The sequence below is a fragment of the Siphateles boraxobius genome, unplaced genomic scaffold, assembly GCF_051911475.1.
Source record: "Siphateles boraxobius isolate OS27281-9 unplaced genomic scaffold, OSU_SipBor_1 19, whole genome shotgun sequence".
In the NCBI taxonomy this organism is placed as follows: Eukaryota; Metazoa; Chordata; class Actinopteri; order Cypriniformes; family Leuciscidae; genus Siphateles; species Siphateles boraxobius.
Window position 1 is genome coordinate 24623940 of NW_027508799.1, and position 22059 is coordinate 24645998.

Below are 22059 nucleotides of genomic sequence, written 5' to 3' on the forward strand. Positions count from 1 at the left end.
TCCATTTCTGTCCTTGCACCACATACATGTTCATGACTGACTTACTTTCATTCCTTCCTCTCTAATGCCACAAACTCCCTAGTTTAGTGTAGTACACAATGTAAAAAGTCATGCAGAGCTGTTATGTCTGTCATGAAGCATCCTCTGTGCATTTCTAATGTATATCTCAAGTCATCTTTGATACTTTACTCCAAATCGAGGTGCTACAAAATGCATTAGGCTCTGACATTAATTCTTTGATGTCTCCTTGGGAAGCTTCACATTGGGGTTGTATAAGCCCCATCTCAGATATCTGATGTGTCTGAATGCTATCACAGAGACTCTCTAAAAGTGTAAACTTGCTTGCAGAGGAAAGATAAAAGATAAAATCTCAACTGTTTTCTAGAAGGCCCCTTTTCGGGGAAATATGGCCCTTGTCTTTCACACAGACATTCATCTACACTGAGGTCTACACTGAGGTGTACACGGAGGTCTGTTTTGATTCCATTGAAGTTTGGAAAGCTATCCGCAGCAGTAAACGAAGACGGCTTCACGTTGATTTAGTCCTGGGAGAAAAGAGGTTAAGGGTGTAAGAATAATGTCCTAATGGTCTGTAAAGCCCATATTCTCCCTCCCTCCCTGGTTTCCTGTCCCTGTGCAGTTCTGAGCCCACACCATCTAGATCTACAAAGTCACCTCAATTAACCCTGCAAGTGCCGCAGGCATTCCAATAGTAAATTATGTAGATGGAGGGGTGTCTCATTGGGGAGTAGAGGCCCCCACGTGTTAATTGAATTTGGCTTGCTAAGGCTTACTGTGCTTAGCAGTTGCTGAGGCATATAGTTAAATAGCCAAGCCCATCCCACCAGAAAAGACTTATTGAAATGGAAGGAGATTATCCCATCTTGTCCTCATTCATGCAGTTAAACATTTACCTGAGAAATTGATGAGTTTGACCAATAACCCAAACCCAACCATTATGATGGTGAAGACATCATACTTGTTTACAACTATTTTTAAAGAGGTCTGAAGTATAGATATATTGTGTGTTTTTGTAAGTAGTCTATGATAATCTTTGTTTCTGTGTCTGCAGGTGTCTGATAATGCTGTGGTAGCTCTCGTTCCAAAGCAGGTCACAGCATACAACTCTGTAAACAACTCCACTGTCTCCAGAACCTCTGCTAGCAAATATGGTTTGTGTTTGTCATCTCCTTTATTCCTTTTCTTATTTTAGAATGCATCCATATCTCCAAAACAAAACACATAGCACACAAAATATAAAACATTAATAATTTACTGATTAAATTCTCTAAAGCAGGGCAGGGTAACATTCCACATAAGCTGCACGAAGAACAGTAAAGTAGTTTAAAAAATAGTCTTGTCATCTCATAAGGAGGTAAGAGAAAAGCATAAGTTAAATGTGTAGCATCTCAGCCGCTCACAAAAGGGAACAGGAACGAAGCTCAAACGGAATTACGCGGAGAGAGCCGAGATAGTCAGACAGCATACAAAGGTAAAAGCAGAGAAAATGAGTCTCTTTGCACTTGACTTTCCTCCTGAGACTCTGAATCCGTCCCTGTCATTCGCCCGCCATCAGTCCCTTGTACGATTGGGTTTGATAAAGCTCAAGATCAAAGCTCAGGGCCGTCCAAGTACTCCCCCTACACATCAAATAGACCATTAATATAATCTCATCTCCATATACTTTCCTGCACTCTAAATGAGCCATAAAGAAGAGAGATAGGGAGAGTGACATATGGGAAAGACAAGAAAATAAAATGCCACACATCACTTCACTCTTTCAGAATTACCTTCAAACAACATGGAGGTTCTTCAAACAGGGCGAGTAAAAGACCCCTTTTAAACCGTCTGGGTATGATGAAAAGATATTGTGAAAAGAAAGTGATCTTTGGAATGCTGCATTATTAATCAAATCTCCACCAAGTATAGGCTAGGTTCACACAGTTAGTGTTTATGATTGACAACTCGTAGAAAGTATTCTGAGGTAGTGTGAATGTTGTAACAGTGAATGCAAATAAATGCACACTCACATTCCTTTCTAATTCCTTTTATCTTATTTGTCAACCCTTCCTGTCGGTCTTTTTCTGAATGTGTTTGTCTTTCTTTATCAGTTTCCTTTTCCTCTTCTCTCTCTCTCTCTCTCTCTCTCTCTCTCTCTCTCTCTCTCTCTCTCTCTCTCTCTCTCTCTCTCTCTCTCTCTCTGTCTCTTTCCCCTGGAGAGATTGATTTCTGTTGCATCTGCCACTTTGAACTGTTTTTATATCTTACCAAATCAGGCCTTTGCCAATCAAAATTTTTTTCACAGTGTGTAAACATTCATCGAGTTCTGTGTTTTTTTAAATGTCATGGCTGATCTCTCCCTATTGGCTGAAGCATGAATATTTCATCTGGCCTGACACCTGTTCGATTTTGTGTCCACCTGAGAGAAAGCATGGAAGAGGAAAAGGGATAAAAAATTAAGCATCCATACATTCTAAATTATTCATAACCAATGCCAGGTACTGCACAACAAAAGACAATGTGTTTTTGAACAGATAGGAACAGATATGAACAGCTGCACGGGACATTTGTCAGCAGAGGAAGATCGAGGAACCGCCATCTGATGGCTCTTTGTCTTTTCCCTCCAACAGAAAACATGATCAAGTACACAGGCAGTCCGGACAGCCTGCGTTCCCGCACACCCATGATCACACCTGACCTGGAGAGCGGCGTTAAGGTGTGGCATTTGGTAAAGAACCATGAGCATGGAGACCAGAAGGAGGGAGACCGTGGCAGCAAGATGGTCTCTGAGATCTACTTGACCAGGCTGTTGGCCACCAAGGTAAGCTCTGCCGGCATTTTTCAATGCATTTTATCTTTCTAGAAACATAAATCTTCTAAAATGAGGCCAGAGTTTGGTGTTTGTGCTATTTGCTCCAAACTGCAGTTGGTCCGTCTTCTCCATTAATTTCATGCTGTCGGACTTACTGCATCCGCAGAGCTAGTAAACAGATGGTTAAACTGGATGTGAAGTCCCCTATCCATGTTTTCTTTAGGGCTAATGCTGGGAAATGAAAGTGCTGGGAAGTAAATCTGCTTTTTGCAGAACTGTATGCGTGTCAGTGATTCGGAGCACCAAGAAATATTCTTGATGTAACCAAGAAGGAGTGACACAAGACTTTTTTTTCCGAACACACACATGCACAAATGCCCTGGTGATTACCCTACTGCGCTTGTAGACTGTATGTCATATTTTTTAGATGGATTATTTCTGTGAAATAACCAGTTTATCATAGACACCATCTTTCTTGGTGAAAAATGATTGGTGTGACTGCACTGTAATTGACTGTTTGGCTTTCACCCCTGCAATAAATACCAGTGATCTGCCTGGGGTGCTGGCGCCTTTCACATTCGGTCCATCAGTGTCTCTGAGGATAGGGCGAGCTATACCTTTTTTCATCTCCCTCCATTATGCCAGGCTTTACTTAATCTTTCTTCCTCTCTCTTTTCCTCTCTTTCTGTTTGCAATTACACAAATCTTCTTTCCTCACCTGTCTGGAACGAGATCACTTGAAGTTTAATGCTTCTCTGACTGCCAGCCTATGTCTGATAGCGTGCTTTTAAGTGTGCTGTAATGACCAGGTACATTTCAAACGCCTGCAAATAGCCACTTTGCTTTCTGGGCGACTAATGATGATGTCAGTCGTCACACAGGATGACACCTGTCAGAACCCTTGCAGTCATCCCTGTCGCCAGCCTCCTGCAGCTGTCTCTGCGTTGATACAGGGTGCGAGTGAGAAATATGTATTTTCATCTTCATAGGGAAAAGATAAGCTGTCAGGGATCTGGGACACAGTAGAATTATTGTCGTGATTGTCAGCTAACGGAATTTTTTCTTCTTCCTCGCCGACTCTTGCCGTCTGCTCAAGCGGAAATAGGATTGTGTGTGCTGTGCCTTGTGCACACCTCATCCGGATGCGAAGCCGGTGCTGGCTGCAAGATACAGGCGGCTCTTTTTGATACTCTTTCTTTTTCCTCTCTCACTCACTCACTCTTCCGTGCATCCTATCAGTTCTTTCATTACAAGTGGATTAAATTCTGTCATCTTCTCTCCTTCTTAGACTCACCGCCATTAAATCAAATTAGGGTCAATGGTGCAGGTTGGACGTTAATCCATCCACACAAAGCAGCTTAGGTAGAATCTCTTCCGTTATGTGATATTAAAGGTGAACTTCAAAGTAACACTTTCACTATCAAAGAGCTTGATTCAGGAATGCTGGTTTCATTGGTGGGATTACTGACAGCTGGCCAAAAACACCTACATAAACACAGATAGCTGTTTGTTTAAGTCATTTAATCAAAGCATAGGACAGAGAGGATTGGATGGGATGGATGGAAATTAACCCTCTTCTCCATTCTTTGTGGTTCCTCAGGGCACTCTACAAAAGTTTGTGGATGACCTGTTTGAGACCATCTTCAGCACAGCACACAGAGGAAGTGCCCTTCCTCTTGCTATCAAGTACATGTTTGACTTCCTGGATGAGCAGGCCGACAAGCACAGCATTCACGACCCGCACGTCAGACACACATGGAAGAGCAACTGGTAAGTTGTCTAAACATAAATTCATATTCATTATTGTATTCTAAAATTTGTAGAAATTAAAATAAAAACATTATATATATATATATATATATATATATATTTATTTATTTATTTATTTATTTATTTATTTATTTATATAAAATAAATTATATATATATATATATAATTATTATAGTTTTACATATATGCATATATATATATATATATATATATATATATATATATATATATATATATATGCATATATGTAAAACTATAATAACAGTCAGACCCATAAGAGCAGACATCTTGATATCCCTTCCCTGATGTAGCTGATGTTACCGTGGAAAATGAGTATGAGAGAAATTAATAACACTCATTTCCAAATTAATTTCAACCAACCAATTTAAAGCCATGTCCCCATGGTGGAAGGAGGTTGTGGGGGTTAAATAAACAACTAGCAGTTCCAGTGAGAAAGGAAGAGGGGATGAGATGAGGGGGTGGAGTGGATGAGGGGAAAGGAAAGCTTGGCACTACATTTAATGACTGGTAATCTATCATTAGCCTCTGCCAGCGTCCCATCATGCACCACCCCAAAGGGGCTATGGTGGATGAAGTGATGCTATTGATGTGAGGGCACGGCAGGGAGGCGGTGGGTAAAGTCCCCTATTTACTCTGTTTTATAGACCTAATTTCCCCCATCTCCCCCCGCAGTGTGTTTCAGGGCCATTTGAGAGTGTTAAGTGTTTTTGGAGAGCACAGAGGGTCACTCTTGCAGTACACATTAATGGAATCGTTCTCACAAAGAGTGGAACGTTAAATAGCGATTTATCATCTCGCACTCATTGCCAGGCATGACAGCCCGATGCCACTCTGGTGTCTCTGATATTTTTTAATGCGCGTGAGAGGGTTTTCTACAGAACTAATGCACTCCTACCCAGCTTTTGCTGACAACTAATGTCTCTCAGAGAGAACGAAATGGCTCTATTTTCAGATATTGTACACAAAACAACAGGCTCAGCTTTATCTATGTGGCTATATGTGCTGCTGGCAACACACAGGCGCATTAATTGGGTCAGTGCTGTGTGTGGGGCATATTTGCTGTCTGTGGAGGATTTTAACACTTTAAAGCTAAATGCTTTAGGCTATAAAAGCACAGCCATAATCATTATTTTGTTCACAGCCTGTTAGCATTTGTCTATCAATTCTCTTTACCAGTTATTATTGTTCTGATTGGGACTTTTGCGTATTTGTGTAGGGTGTACTAAGCGGTTACTCATTTTGATTGATTTTGCAAAAGAGACATTTCTACACAATCCAGATGGCAACTTAAGATGTCCACGTCTCTTCCTTATCCTCTTATTTAAGTGTGTCCTACACAAACACTTCTTTAATATTAGTAGCGAGAATAACAATCTAGACCACCCAAATCTAGTATTTCAGCACGAAAACATTCATCTACTTGAACAAAGCACATTTTAACCTTTTTAAAGAGCTTAACAAATTTTCAAACGTAATTTTGACCATTTGCACAGGTATCTGAAACCCAAAAGAATTTATTCAAGCAAATCACTACCTAAATGATGGATTCCCTAGTTTGTTACAAATCACTTCTTCGAATGCATCAAAGGATGCCTTAAGCATCAGATCTTTAACCAAAGCCAGGCAGAGATGGATTGCTGATGGTCGAGACTCTTGTGAATCATCCATCATGTTATTGTTAGTCTTGTGACTGGGCGAGGGTTGGGCGGTACAGAGTAGAAACTGTCAATGCAGATGCAGATATTCAAAGCAGGTTATTTGGCTAAATTAACTCTTAGTTGAGAAAGTAATAAATGCAGATGTACAGAATAAATGCTATTGCAGGACGCTCACACTAACAGTGATTTTCACTGAACGTCATTCTTTTCGATGAGGTGGAAATTTGACATAAGTGACAATGCAACAAAGTTAAGCAGAGTTCACCTATGCAAATTCTAAGTGAAGGATTTACAGTGTCTACCAATGAAAGTGTGACTCACCTTCAGATAGGGTTACATACTGCAGCAATCCATACAAAAAAACAACATTACAGTGACTTGGTGACCTCCAACTGTCATTGTGAGCGCACCATTACATTATCATTCATAATGACTCAACACTCTTCCATGTCCAGACAGATTAATGGGTATTGTAAGTAAGGATGTGCAAAAGTACATATTTTCAATAGTGGGTTGGGTTGCATGAACAAACAAATAGTCAATTAATTGTTCTATGGGTGAAGTTACAAGATTATCTAGACTCGTTTCTAGATAAATCTCACTAAACAACTAGTCAGTTGTCGGGGGACTAAATTATTTTTTGAACCTTGAGATATACAAGACATTATTTTTAGGCTGAACATTTTTGTTCCTTAGTACATCAGAACCATCCCACACGTTACAAATTTCTACCTTTACACGAAAAAACAGACAGAAGAAACCCAAAGACTGACAGAAGAATATGAGGCTTTTCCCAGAGAGAGCTGAGCTGAGTTCTATATTTAGCTAGGATCTAGTCCATCCAGACATCATTCCCATCTCCTGATCCACTCACTCACTCTCTCCACTGAGAGCTCTCTCTAAAGTATGGCGCTTTAGACACGTCCTGCTTTTTGTTCTGTACAGAGAACACAATCTTGACAGTGGCCAGTTGTGGCAGGTTTACGAGGGTGTCGACTCGTTACAGCATTGATATCCTTTTGATAGAATGCAGATAATCCCAGTTGATTCTGGCTGATTAAATTGGGAGTCATAATACGTGGTTTGCTCCCTAAATCCTCTTTGGTGCAGTTGTTATTGTTAAATGAATTCAGAGGACAACAGAGAAGGGGCTTCTATGGAAAAGCTTTTGTTGACGGTTTTCTCTCTCTCTTTCACTTTGATGTGAAACTATGCATCCATTTCACTGTAGTGTCCTTTCTTATTCCTTCATGTCCTCTCCTCAGTTTTTGGAATCTAAGACAAAACCAAAACCATCTTGAAAACTAATGAGAAATCTGCAGTCTCAGAAACAAGCACACAAAGTCCCAGACTAAACACCATCTGTGACACACGAGACACGCATTCGCACATACACCTAGGGTCTTGGCTAAGTTGATTTCACTTTAGCACAAATGGGCCGGAGTATAAAGTAGCCTTGTATACATTTATTGTTTTAGACAGGCGCACAATTGCAGGGCAGCGCACAGATACAAACAAACTAATAAGAGATATATCAGTGAAAGCCTGGCATAAGTGCTCATAGACCCATTCCAAGCTAGAAAAACTGTCTCTGCACATCTAAATTAAAATGATTTAATTTAACAATATCATTCCATTATCTATTCAATATATATTTAAATAACTTATAAGCATTAAAAGCAGCCTGAGGTTTCATAAAGCCACTGATTCCTGTTCAGAAACTGTTTTTATGCATTAAAAGAGCTTTTCAAAATAAAAGAATAGCTCTAAACCACATCCCTTGCTCTCCACAGTCTACCTCTACGGTTTTGGGTGAACGTGATCAAGAACCCACAGTTTGTGTTCGACATCCATAAGAGCAGCATCACGGACGCCTGTCTGTCTGTGGTGGCTCAAACCTTCATGGATTCGTGCTCAACGTCAGAGCACCGCCTGGGCAAAGACTCCCCATCTAACAAGCTGCTGTACGCCAAGGACATTCCCAGCTACAAAAGCTGGGTGGAGAGGTGAGCAAGAAAATTTTTGCAAGATCTAGAAAGAAAAAATCTTATACACAAAGTGACTAAACAGCTAAACCCAAAGACCACCACAGCCTAACAAACCCATATCAGAAAGAGTCAACTTGAAGCTGTAAATCTGTGGTTTGCAGTGTGTGTGTGTGTGTGTGTGTGTGTGCGTGAGTGAGTGCATGCGTGCACCAGTGTTGGGGAAAGTTACTTTTAAAAGTAATACATTACAAACTGGCTGTGCTGCCATTCTGGATCGCAAAATAATAGGATGCAGGAGAGAAAAATTCAACACTTCAGCAATAAAATAAAAAAAAAGTAATTTTTGCTTATTCCTATGATTTAACCCTCTGAGGCCCGCGCGATAGTCTCGCTTTTTTTCTTATCAGTGCAAAAGAAACTCAAAATACTCTGTTGATTTTGATCTTACATATTAAGTTTTGCACAGCATTAGATCCTGATAAGTGTCTATTTTTTGTAGATACTCACAATAAAAACAAAGTGTTGTGCTTTTCGCCAAATAAAGAAAAACAAACATGATGCGCGTTCTGCCTTCTCTCTGTCAGTAAAGTCCATTCTGAAACGCGTCCGAAAATTAACTGTAATTCCGCGAATACTTGTCATACAGGCACGAGTGTTTTTTCCATAATGAAGCTTGAACTCTCTTCTTTTAAATGAATTAATTTATATTAAAAAAACAAATATTCTCAGTTTATGTAATCTGTATGAAAAGAGAGAGATGTCAGTCTTTTTTTTCCAGCTCATTATACCTGATTACGCGTTAATGTGCAACGCCCACGGAGAGCGCGCGGTATTCAAACGCAAATGATCTAAGGCAAGCCATTCAAACATGCCAATGCCCACCAGCTGGATTATAAAACACATCGTGTTCAGTAAGTATCTTACTAGAGCTGTGTACACAGTGTATCCCTACGCTGTGAGGAATAATACTATCTAATAACCCTGGAAAATGTACCAGAAGTTCTGGTAGTTTCATTTCGAGGAGCAACGGATCCAGCTGATGTAGTAAGTCCTTTATTCTTAAGTGCTTTGTTCTAATCGCGATATTGAATAGTGTCTGACTGTAAACCGCAAAAAGCTTGTTTAAATATGAATTGCATGTCTGTGTGTAGGCTAAATGATGAATGAACGGCACAGGCGCATGCGCGCTTTGTTTACTACAGTTATACAGCGCGTGTCTGTGCCGTTCATTCACTCTCGCATCTACATTAGTAAACGTTATGTTTACATGAACACATCCAAACTATATTGCTATAGCCTAGACTGAAATGTGTTAAAATAAAATGTCTGTATAAGCAACAAACTGCAAATTCACATGTATATGCTAATATATCATAGACAATATGTTACAGACAAAATATGAATGTTTAGACAAGATTTTGTGATTAGTTTTGGATAGATTATAAAGTTTTGACTGTAAAAAAAGACTACTGTCACATTAAATAGGTACGCTTTTGTTTACCAATTTCTGCTCATAGTTAAATATACTATAGTATGATGTTTTGTCAAAAATAAAGTAGTTATATTGAATTATCAACTAAGATGTTATTATAGTGTTTGTTCCAATATTCAAACTAATGAATCCTTACCTTTTTTTAATTCGTATGATAAAATGTATACTTTTTACAAAGAAATACACTTGAAATATTGTTAAATTTGTAATTGTTGTTGTAATTGTAACCTATTTGTAATTGGTTACAATTTCTAATTGTAAAATATGTATATATAGATAATTTCTTTTGTCCTTGCATTCTTTGGGATCCTGTGACACACCTGCATGTGTGAAAGGCTAATTAATATGCAGCTCATTATGTATGTGGCACATTATCCGGCCTTTGTCTTCTCAGGTGTGAACATGTCTCCACGCATATTGCCTTTCCAAACAAAGGGTGTCTCATAAAATTTAAATCAATGCATTGTTTTGTGTAAATGATTAGGCAGGATGATTTTCAGATCATTTTGAAGCAAAAATTCTAGGCAACAACACTCATTAGTCAAAAGTCTTGTGGACACATATTTAGTATGTGTTTTGTGGCCTTATTTCAGACACTGTAAGTTTTAGTTTTTTTTAATAACCACGCATAAACATTATTCTCTAAAAAATACAAACATGTACATACATGTTGCTCACATATTACGGTAGCCCTGTTTGTGCTATATAGAGTGAATTTACACCTTTGCCATTAACATGTTTATAAATAACTGAAAAAAGCACAAATGTCAGAGCATGTCAGAACACCTCAAGGACCCCAAAAAACCCTTAGACTTCAGAGGGTTGATTGGATCATCAAAGGCCAGCAGCAAAGACATTGTTTAATAAAGTGAGATTAAATGCATAAAGTGAGTAACTCAGATATTTTATTGTAAATTTAAAAGTAATGTGTTACTTTACTAGTTCCTTGAAAAAAGTAATCTGATTACGTAATTTGCGTTAGTTGTAATGCGTTACCCCCAACACTGGTGTGCACTTGTGAAAATTCTTAATCAGAGGAGATGCAAAGATAATGTGTTTGTGTGGCTATTGTTATGAACAAAAGCCAAAACTTTTATTATGTCCTGCAGATATTTTGTGTGTGTGTGTGTGTGTGTGTGTGTGTGTGTGTGTGTGTGTGTGTGTGTGTGTGTGTGTGTGTGTGTGTGTGTGTGTGTGTGTGTGTGTGTGTGTGTGTGTGTGTGTGTGTGTGTGTGTGTGTGTGTGTGTGTGTGTGTGTGTGTGTGTGTGTGGCTGCTGGTAATCAGACTGAAGTGTGTTGTAGAACTCCAGGATGATGAATTGCAGCTCTATTGTAGTTCAGTAGATCATCTGGGTCTATCCAACACTGCACCAGAGCAATTAGTCACTGTTTGGTGAGAGAGACTAACTTTTCTGCTTTTCCCACAATCCTCTGGGTGAGAGGCACTATTTTCCACAATGCCAAGAAAAGAGAATCATGTGTAGAGAATTAAGGAATTACATCTTTCTTCATGTAATGACTGTCAAAAAGCTTTACATGGTTCCAATGGTTTCTGAAGACAAAAGCTTATTTCACACAGAAAGTGTTGCGCAGCGCTGGTCTACAAAAGCAGGGCTTAGAAACGAGAAAAAATTAAAATTGGTTCACTCCGAGCAGAATCGGTATTGTAACATTTTTGTTCATGCGTTCCTTCTGTAACATTATCGTTGCGAAAACGGTTTGATTCGAAAAAATACCGGTTAATTTTTATTTTTATTTTCCTATACTAGACCAGAAACACTATACATATACCAGAGCCTGAATTGAATTTTATCCGAAGAGCTTGTGACCAAACCTTGTAACTCGAGTGGATCCTCAAACTGTTGGCTAAACCTCATACAGTAGCCCCACCTGCCCCAATCGTAAATTAAGTGCTGCAAGCATTTTGGAGACTGTCTCTGCTTGTTTGCAGTGCAGGGGTAAATAAAAAAAACTGGTTCTTTGAATAAATAATGTGTGTGTAAAAGCTAATGTTTTATGGGGATTGGAGAAGAGTGTCGAAGTCTGGTATTTGCCATCTAGTCATAGCCAATACAGCATGTGCATAACACTTGTCTTTTATAACACAAGGTTTTTGCCAAATATGTTAAAAGACTGTAAAAATTGAGCACCCACATAGCTACAATAACCTTAATAACCTGAAAGTTGATAAAAATGTAATGCGATGCACTTACTGCCACAGATGCGGCCGTTCTAATGATAGACAAAACACAAATCTCCGACATTCGCTCGTCAAAAACCTTGCAACTCCTCGAGCCTGATTTTGGAAAATTGTTAATAGTATAACGACACACACAAGCGTCTGACCATACATAAATCCTCAATACTAACTTTTGACAACAAAGTGTTTAATAATTTACCTAAATAGTAGTGGTTGTACACTAACCTGCGATTTTGCTAGTTTCAAAACACCCCACACTGGATATAACCTGCCATGGTAACATATCCTCGGACAAACTCCTGCGATCCAACAGCTAATACCAGCACATTGCCTTGCGACTTATAGGATGACTTGACAACTGAGCGCTGGTATTTCTCTCATCTTTGGATGCATCAATGTGACATTTGCATAGCCCCTACTATTTGAATTCATGTTTGGTTGACTGCAAAATTAAAATCTTAAACAGAACTATAAAACTAAATTATTAATCGTTTAACGGTAATTTCAAATAAGCGTTTCTGTTCAGAATGTTTAAACAATTTCGTTTTCTGTAAAAATTGTATTCGTTTCTGGTTTTTGTTTTCAGTCATTGAACTGGTTCAGGACCCTGTACCGTACAGTAAACAAACAGCACTGATAAAACTCATCAGCGCCATGTGTCTCTGCTCACGCACACTGACCCTCAGCCTCTGACTAGCGCGTTTATTTGCCGTGAGATATTAGAAGCTTCTGGCGGAGATAGGTGGCTGGCAGATGAGTGTGATGGGGAAATGATAAGACCGTAATCACGCTGCCAGCTCACATTCACTACAAAAGAGCTGAGATGGGGAGAAGGCTCATTTTAATGCATTAGATAATGTGTTACACATCTTAAAGGACTGAGATCATGCTAAAACATGCCTGTCGAGGTGAGAAAAGCCTACGTTAATTAAAGGTGCTGACATCTATGCGTTTAAACCAGGTAATGTACGCTCTCAGTGATACATTCTTTGTTCCGAGTTAGTTGTTTTCAGTATTATCCTGAGAGGTGACAAATCTGTGTGGATTGAGACAATCCTTCTGTTTCCTTTCGTCAGATGATTTTAGGAGAGAGATTTATAGATGTGCAATATCCTCAGACTCTCTCACCCACATATATACGAGACTGGAGAGCACATTAAGAGGGCCAAGCTAAAATTACCCAGCAAAAAAAACAGAAAGAAGAGCAAGTGAATCAAGGACAGGTGGTGAAGTGCTGCATTTGGTCCTTGCATGTCTCCATAAATGCAGGGGGTTTTCTGTTTCAGGGGAACGAGGTAAATGAGGTGGCGTTTGGTGAAGGTGCCCTTGAGAACAACGTGTTCATACATATGTTTTTTTTATAAGGTTATATATATGTGTGTGTGTGTGTGTGTGTGTGTGTGTGTGTGTGTGTGTGTGTGTGTGTGTGTGTGTGTGTGTGTGTGTGTGTGTGTGTGTGTGTGTGTTGATCTTAATCTCCATTTACAGTTCTTCATTATTGCTGTAAAAGTCATGGTCATTCATTTGTCAGAAAGTGTAGCAACTCTGTATTTAGCCATTTGCAATACAGGCACTATACGAGGGAATAACCAGCATGGGCTTGTTCTGGTTGACGAACAGCTGACATTTAAATGTGGTATTAATTCGTGCCAGGCGAGCTGCCAGTCATTAGTCTTGGGATGCAGCGGACGCAGAGCTAAACTTAAATGTGTGAACTCGTCTATGGAGTGTACCTGTCACTGAAGAATAGATTCCTTTGGGAAAGGTATACTTGGAGATTATAACCCCTCTCTGTCTCTCTTTATCTATTCTATCTATCTATCTCTCGTTCAACACTGTGCCATTCTCCTCCACTGATGCCCCATGGTGCATTGCAGCACGTACATGCCATTCAAGGTGCTCACGGGAGCCTGAAACAGACACGTATGCCACTGGTTAGTCAATGAATGTGTTGAGTCCAGGAGTTGGCATGGTGCAGGAATTAAAAATGTAAATGACCTGCCTTAATTAAAGAGTCGACAGAGCCTCTGCAGCTGCAGGTGACAGTGACTGATTGCTTTTCCTCCACCAACACTTTCACTAACTCACATGCACCAGCCACCCAAAGACAACAGACAGTGTTCCAAAACCTAGTAAGCTGCCTACAGTGACAGCATTTTAAGGTATCGTGGATGCTCACCAAGCACGAAGGCTGTTCCAAATGATAGGCATGTTAATTATGCTGCCTCATAAAATACCCCATCGCATCACATGTATCCTTCGTGGAAAGGCAATACCAGAATTCATTGATGAGAGAAAAAATCCAAGGTGGTAAATGAAGCAAGAGAAATATGGATTATAATTTACATGTTTGTATTTTTTTGTGATTTTAAGCTTTATGAAATTAGCTTAGCAGCATGCTAACATCAAACTCTATTGTAAGTTGTGATGAAAAAAATGACTGCCTAAGTAGAGTTTTCCAAATCACATAGCCTATAAGGTTCCATGATGGTTGGGATCCTGCCATAGAAGCCTGATGTCTATGTAGGCAGTGGTTTTGGAACAGTGCTCGTGTCTACAGTAAGTGTGGGCTTTTATATGTGTGTGCATTTTGCTTTGGCTGTGCTAGAGTGTGTTTAGTGTCAGCATATGCGTGGGGTACATTTATTGAACATTTCCAGCATCCTATAGTATCTGCTGATCTCTGGAAAACTTTCAAGGACAGTGGCTCATTAAGACTCACAGTCACTCGCTGATGTAAGCCACAGCTGTACTGCCACAGAAAGTAAATGCGGAACTGATTGTAAGGGACAAGACAGCTCTTAGTCAGTGCCAGAAGTGACCCTGAAATATGTTATTCAACATGAATTATAAAAAAGACTGCATCAAGCCCTGTCACCTGTCCATTTTCTAAGCATTCGTTAAAAAATGTGTACTATTTCTGTTTCTCTGCCTTTTTTACAGATATTACTCCGACATTAGTAAGATGTCGGCTATCAGTGACCAGGATATGAACGCATATCTGGCAGAGCAGTCTCGCATGCACATGAATGAGTTCAACACCATGAGCTCCCTCAGCGAGATCTACTCTTACGTGGGCAAATATACAGAAGAGGTATTAGAGAAAACTTCCAAATGCATGATATTATCATCATCATCTGTTCAACACTATTAAATCACCCCAATTTAAGTGTGGCGTGAACTTCAAATTTATATTTTTGTACTTTTAATTTAATTCTTTAATACCCTTTTTTGTTGAATGTAATTGTTAACTGTCCATTAAATGCGTAGTATTTAAGTAAATGTGAAAAGTGCAAATGAGATGAATATGTGGTTATTTGTAGGCATGTGTAACTGATGTCTCATCTCTCTCTGGCAGATTGTGTCTGCGCTGGAGCAGGATGATGGCGCCAGAAAACAGAGACTGGCCTGTAAACTGGAGCAGGTGGTCGCCTTCATGAGCCTGGAGAGCTGAGGACCACATTTCCCAGAGTGCACTGGGAGATCCAACAGAAACCGAGCCGTGCCTGAGTGAAGACCTGTCCATCTATCTCATCTCTTCTTTTTGCAATCTTCCCACAAAAACAAGCGTTTGCATCATATTAGCTTTGCTTCCTAGAAGAGTAGAGATGGGAACTAGAGGGTGGACGGAGGAGCCAAGGACTACATTCCCCATGATGCAGTAGAATGGGTGGCCACCTGGCTCTGCTGTGTAGAGGGGTGGCTGCCTACAAGTTCCTCTTCACTGCATCCTCCATCCTTCTCCCTGACTGGAAAAAAAAAAACATTTCTATTGCCTTCAAAGTTTAGCTGATAAGCAGAAACCACAATGTTTGGTGTCAATTTGTTCTGACTTTTATGACTAGGGTAGTGTACGGCACTAATATAGAGTCCAATTCATTGTAGTACCTTTATTAAACACTGAAACGCAAGATTTAAAAAAAATGGTACTGCATGCATCTGAAGAATGCAGACCGTTCAGGCCATTTTTAAAAGACACAAAACACCTTGAGGACCGTGGATTTACGGGACATGCAAGATAATTTAAATGCTTTGATAAGAGAACAATCAAGCCTGTAGATCCCAACTGTTTATTCTCACTTTGAAGACAGTGAGGTTTATTTAAAATCCTTGGAGTGTAGCGGGATGCAACAAGTTAGTGCTTCAATTCTTTTGTCTCTTCCAGGACCTTACTTGACAGTGAAACTGAAAGACAAGACCTGTCGTCTTGTGGTATACCCACATCTTCACCACTTCACCCCCAGCCTTCATTTTGGCATTTATCCGGCTTGTGCACATCTGAATTTAACCTCTCTTATCTAGATGATTGGAGAAAAAGCCAAGGTTTGATCCCCTTAGAAGCAAGCACACACACACACCCCTCTTTCAGAGAGTGACGCCTTCTCTCTGTCCTCCAGCGAAGCCGCCAGGACCTATGCTGTGCTGCAAGAGGACAAAGTAATCTTGAAAACAAAAAAAGCACACGTTCAATAGGTGTCTCAGTTCACACATCCAGTAGGGGGACTTTAATTACAAAATATCCTACTCAGAATTAGCTGTTAAAGAGGGAGGAAATGGCACGTCGTTGAGAGTGCACATGTGCAGCCTGCACTGTTCACTGCCACAGGGTCCCACCCATAACGAACACTCTGGAAGCCTCTAGAAAAACCCACATGTGGACAAAGCTGGTCAGCAGAAAACCAAAGGAGCCCAATTTAAAAAAGAGCAAGCGAATAAATAACCCCTGAGAAAGCAAACACAAGGCACTGTTTCTTTTATGACCTGCAGAATGAAGCTAACACTCTGTCTGCAGCCTCATATTTGTTTCGGTCCCGATTTGTAGTTTAAGGGCTTGCTGCTGTTAAAGTGTGCTGGCAGTCTTGAGATATGAATCCAACCTGGGCCTAACGACTCGGCGAGGACGTAAAAAGTATTGGATGTAACTTTGACAAAGGGAAAGACAATTCCCCCCCGCACCCCCTTCCTCTTGACAGCGTACCCTATGTGGTGATGTGAATGTGTGGAGAATCAGCCCAGGTCCACCTTGGGTGCTTTATTGGCTTTTTCAGCGCATGTATTACAATTTAAACTTCAAAAAAATGAAAAAAGGAAAACAGAAAAAAATAAGCCTTGCAATTGATGATGTGGATGTGTTCTTTTTCTTTCTTTTGCTTGGAAGAACGAGATGGAAAAAAGTGGCTGTCATCTTCAAAATTGCAACCTCTGTTAAGGTGGAACCTTTATCCTGCCCTTCCATTCAACTGCCATGACCATGTTTTGTGAATGTGTTAGATGCTAATAAGACTAAGGTGAAACCTTAAGCAGATATAGTATATACCCTTGCATGCTGATCTATTTGGATGATATGAAATGAACTGCCTTGCTATCAATTTATCTAATACTACTAGGAATTTCTAAACCAAACCAAACTCTTGTTCAACTTTCATCAGACTCCTTTGCTCTTCTTGTCAGGTGCATTGCCTTTCTTGAAGGCCGTCCTTCTGAGAGATCTCGTTCACTGATCATGTTCATGCTGAACAAATGTGACCACGTCATCACATGGCAGTCTAATCACACCTAACATGCTATTTAGGGATCTTCACAACACATTACATTTGTTGTCGTCTTTAATGTGCAACTCTAAAGAGTTGATTCCCTGAATGTGTTCATTTGTACTTCTCCATTGCTGTCCATATATTATATTGCTGCATTTTTCTGTGCATTCTCAATCATTTTGAGGCAACCTACTGTTTTCAGGATTCCATTAGCGTTCCACCAAATTATTTTTTAATTTTGTTTGGGATATTGTCTCTGTATATGTGATTGCTTTGAGCTCCCTCGAGTGATTTTTTCAGCATAGCTTAGTAACAGAGGATTGTGTTGAGGTATTTCAGGTACACAGCTGCCCCCAGCTAATGATTCTAATGAGACAAATAATAAAATACCACTGTCATCATGTTAGGTATTACTTCTTTTTTAAGAAAATCTAATAAATAAGGAAACTTGCAAATGATTTTAGAACTGACAGTGGAAGCTATTACATTATTTCTTCAGGGAACTCATTTATGAAATCCACAGAGGTCTTAAATGAGCCGATGTTTTGAAAAACTGGTATGTTCCTGGATTCCCTTAATAACTCTGATCCTGTGTATCATGTTCCATCTCTCATGTATGTTTAACAGGACGACCCCCATCCCTTATGTCCAAAATACCTGATAAAGTTTCCACCTTAAACATTTTGTAAGAACTAAAAAATCCTTTTAGCTCAGTGTTAAAACAGGCGTTAGAAACGTGTTCAGAAAGACTTTTTAATATTTCCAGATTTGATGCAAGATAGAGAGTTATCCTGATGGGAGGAGAAAAAGAGAGAGACCAGCGGAAAGGCAAGCTTCTCTAACTTTGTTATAATTAATTGTATACCTGTGTATGTAAATATAATGCATTCCTATTTTGCAGTCAAGAACAAAATACTATTTGTAATATAGAATAAACTTTATTATGAAAAAGATGGAGTCTTCTGTCTTTTATTTTGTGTCTCTACCTTGCTTTGATCAATGGAGAAGTCAGAGAAGTCACTGCTTCCATGGAAACAGAAATTGTGGTAAAAGAGCTCAGCAGTGCCTGCTCCTACAAAGCCTGTTCTTCATTCACAAAACTATTCCAACTAAGCAAAATCTAGTTTCAATAAGGCTGTTTATGAAGGAATAGAACCTCACTGGTATACTATGAAAACACTGAAGAGACTTCTGGAGTTATGTGCACCAATCTCTAATCTGATTGGAGATGGTCTCAACCTCCATGTCCACCCCTCCCAACCAGACCTTTACTATTTCTTTTCCTTTTTCAATAACACTAGAGCATTTTTACAACTGTCATCTTGCAGAAAAACAAAGACTCCGGCTTTAACCTCCTCCTGTCTCTCAGTGCCAGAGGGCTCAATTGCCAGCTTTATTACATTTCATCTCATTGCACTGTATCGCTTCTCTCAGTTAACGAGAAACCGTTCCCCTCCACAACTCTGGTACGTTCCCTCTGACCTTTCAGCATTTGTCTCTGGGCTCTCTTAGAGGAAGGTTAGAGCGAGATGACGATTTTAAAACCTCTTCACAAAAATGTCACCTCACAACAGGTGCTAAAAGCGTCTGCCCTTGTTGAGTGATTTCTTGCTTTTTAGCCCTGAGTACAAGGTCATCGCAACAGCAAGGATTTACCACAGCAGTCTGACTGGTTCTTATAACGGTTCTTTTTTTTTAAAAAGCATCGAATGTAATATCTTGTGCTGATGTTCCAATCTACAAGATAGTTTTCCTCTAAATCGGGTGATTCCGGAAAGTTCTGGAAGAGTTCTTTCCAGCTGCAGATGCAGTGCATGCCAGTTAATAAGAATGGTGGCGAACGATGGTGGAGTAATTCCTAGGATTGACTAAAATGGCTATTGACAGCTGCGGGGGAGCAGATGGAAGCAATTAGCATTATTAGTTGGTTGTGCTTTGTCCTATCTGTCTAAGTAAACATCTGTGAAAAGACAACAGATCCGGCAAAGGCTCCCGTGGAGTAAACAGAAAAACCAAACAGTGATTTCAACTCAACTGAACGGAGATGCTGCAGACAGCAATGAGATCTGCCATCCTCGGCCCACACAGAAAACTGAACAGCTTTGAAATAAATATGATAAAAATATCAACATGCTGTCCTCGCCCATCTGGAGGAATGGAGACGTGATCATTAGCAAATTCACTAGAAATGTCCCAAAAGATAGAGTAAAAAAAACAGACATGATGAATGAGAACACTTTAACTTCTGTGAATGTCTATTGTCATGCTGAATCCATTGTGGTGTAGCTAATTTTCAAAAGTACCATTTCACGAGGTGCAGATGAAACATAAGAAAACACACAGCTTTGCCCGTCCACTGTAAATTTCTGTATCAGGGATAGAGCAGCACTGCCCTCCACTGCTTCTCTCTCTAACAAACACAACTCCTCTAAAACTATTGATCCATTCCTTTTCCATACCAAAACATGGGTTTAACTCGAGTATTAGTCTTTCAGTGGCTGCTTTGGAATCAATTACCAGCCCAGGTTCATTTTCAAAATGGATTTCCTCGTGTGTGCAGCGATGCTTAATTTTCTAATAAATGTGTGACGCTCTGGCAAATGCATGTTTCAGATGAGGAAAAATTGGTTGTGGCGGAGACCATGTTCAAGTTCTGATTACATTATTATGTTTGCATGTCTCAGACACAATTGGCTGTTTAATAATCTAATTATAGTTTTGTTGTGTGGTGAGATCTGACAAGTATTCTCACAGAGAGGACATCTATCATGTGGAAAAAAAGACTGTTGGATTCAACAGAGGAGTAATGTGACTGATGTGTTCCGGGTTAACAGTCGGTTTTGATGGGTCGCAGACATCAGCACACAATAATGCTAAACAAATGCAAACAATAAAATGCAACAAATCATAAAGTCATGCATGCATAGTAATGATCGCTAAATAATCTTTTAAAGTTGGCAACTTGGCATTAAAGGAAAATTCACCCTATTTTGTAAATGCACGTCATAGCCCTCGAAATCCACTTTTAGTGGTTTTAGAGTTTAGTTTCAAACCATGATCAAACTATCCTTACTATAACTTTCTAGTAATCCCGAATGCCTTGATTAGCTTGTTCACGTGTGATTGGTTAGGGTTGGAGCAAAACTCTGCAGGAAAGAGGACCTTGAGTTGAACCCCCTAATTTTTAATCACAGTGTCATTTAAAATAGACCCACATCATCACATACCCTTCACCATACCTAGAGATTGGCATGTTTTTATTTCAGTTAGCCTAATAGCTGGTTTGATTAGCAATGAGAGATAATCTTATGGAAAGTATCCCTTACCAATCTCTAGGTATGGTGAAGGGTATGTGATGATGTGGGGCTATTTTAATGCCAAAGGCCAAGGGAACTTTATCAGTATGCATAGTATCCTGGATCCATGAAATAACTGGCCTTTAAAAATAAAAATCTGCCTGCCTCTATGGGAATTTAACATAGGGGTGTACTGACTTATGCCCCTGTATTTTAAGGAAGAACATTTATTTATTTATGATACATTATTCATTCACAAAGAAAATTGGTGTAGTTAAAGATTGGATTTTTCCTCATTTTTTAAGGCATTAAGATCAATTTCCAAAAGATTATTTTGTATTCCTCTTTTTAGTCAACTTTCGCATGGGTGTGTTTACTTATGCAAGTCCCCACCCTATACAGGTCCTTCTCAAAAAATTAGCATATTGTGATGAAGTTCATTATTTTCCATAATGTAATGATAAAAATTAAACTTTCATATATTTTATATTCATTGCACACCAACTGAAATATTTCAGGTCTTTTATTGTTTTAATACTGATGATTTTGGCATACAGCTCATGAAAACCCAAAATTCCCATCTCAAAAAATTAGCATATTTCATCCGACCAATAAAAGAAGTGTTTTTAATACAAAAAAAGTCAACCTTCAAATAATTGTTCATTTAAGCACTCAATACTTGGTCGGGAATCCTTTTGCAGAAATGACTGCTTCAATGTGGCGTGGCATGGAGGCAATCAGCCTGTGGCACTGCTGAGGTGTTATGGAGGCCCAGGATGCTTCGATAGCGGCCTTAAGCTCATCCAGAGTGTTGGGTCTTGCGTCACTCAACTTTCTCTTCAAAATATCCCACAGATTCTCTATGGGGTTCAGGTCAGGAGAGTTGGCAGGCCAATTGAGCACAGTAATACCATGGTCAGTAAACCATTTACCAGTGGTTTTGGCACTGTGAGCAAGTGCCAGGTCGTGCTGAAAAATGAAATCATCCCCATAAAGCTTTTCAGCAGATGGAAGAATGAAGTGCTCCAAAATCTCCTGATAGCTAGCTGCATTGACCCTGCCCTTGATAAAACACAGTGGACCAACACCAGCAGCTGACATGGCACCCCAGACCATCACTGACTGTGGGTACTTGACACTGGACTTCAGGCATTTTGGCATTTCCTTCTCCCCAGTCTACCTCCAGACTCTGGCACCTTGATTTCTGAATGAGATGCAAAATTTGCTTTCATCCGAAAAAAGTACTTTGGACCACTGAGCAACAGTCCAGTGCTGCTTCTCTGTAGC

The 22059-nt window shown here is 39.7% G+C and overlaps 1 protein-coding gene across 1 annotated transcript in view; it reads left to right on the forward strand.

The window, feature by feature from the left end:
- The window catches only part of plxna4 (plexin A4), a 216356-nt gene extending 197927 nt beyond the window's left edge, over window positions 1–18429 (forward strand). The window contains exons 27-32 of the mRNA XM_077234456.1: window positions 1073–1172; window positions 2631–2821; window positions 4413–4582; window positions 8055–8267; window positions 14886–15036; window positions 15301–18429. Coding sequence (XP_077090571.1) covers window positions 1073–1172; window positions 2631–2821; window positions 4413–4582; window positions 8055–8267; window positions 14886–15036; window positions 15301–15396 — 921 coding nt within the window. The 3' untranslated portion in view covers window positions 15397–18429. The remainder of the gene's footprint in view (window positions 1–1072; window positions 1173–2630; window positions 2822–4412; window positions 4583–8054; window positions 8268–14885; window positions 15037–15300) is intronic.
- The last annotated feature ends 3630 nt before the right edge of the window (window positions 18430–22059 follow it).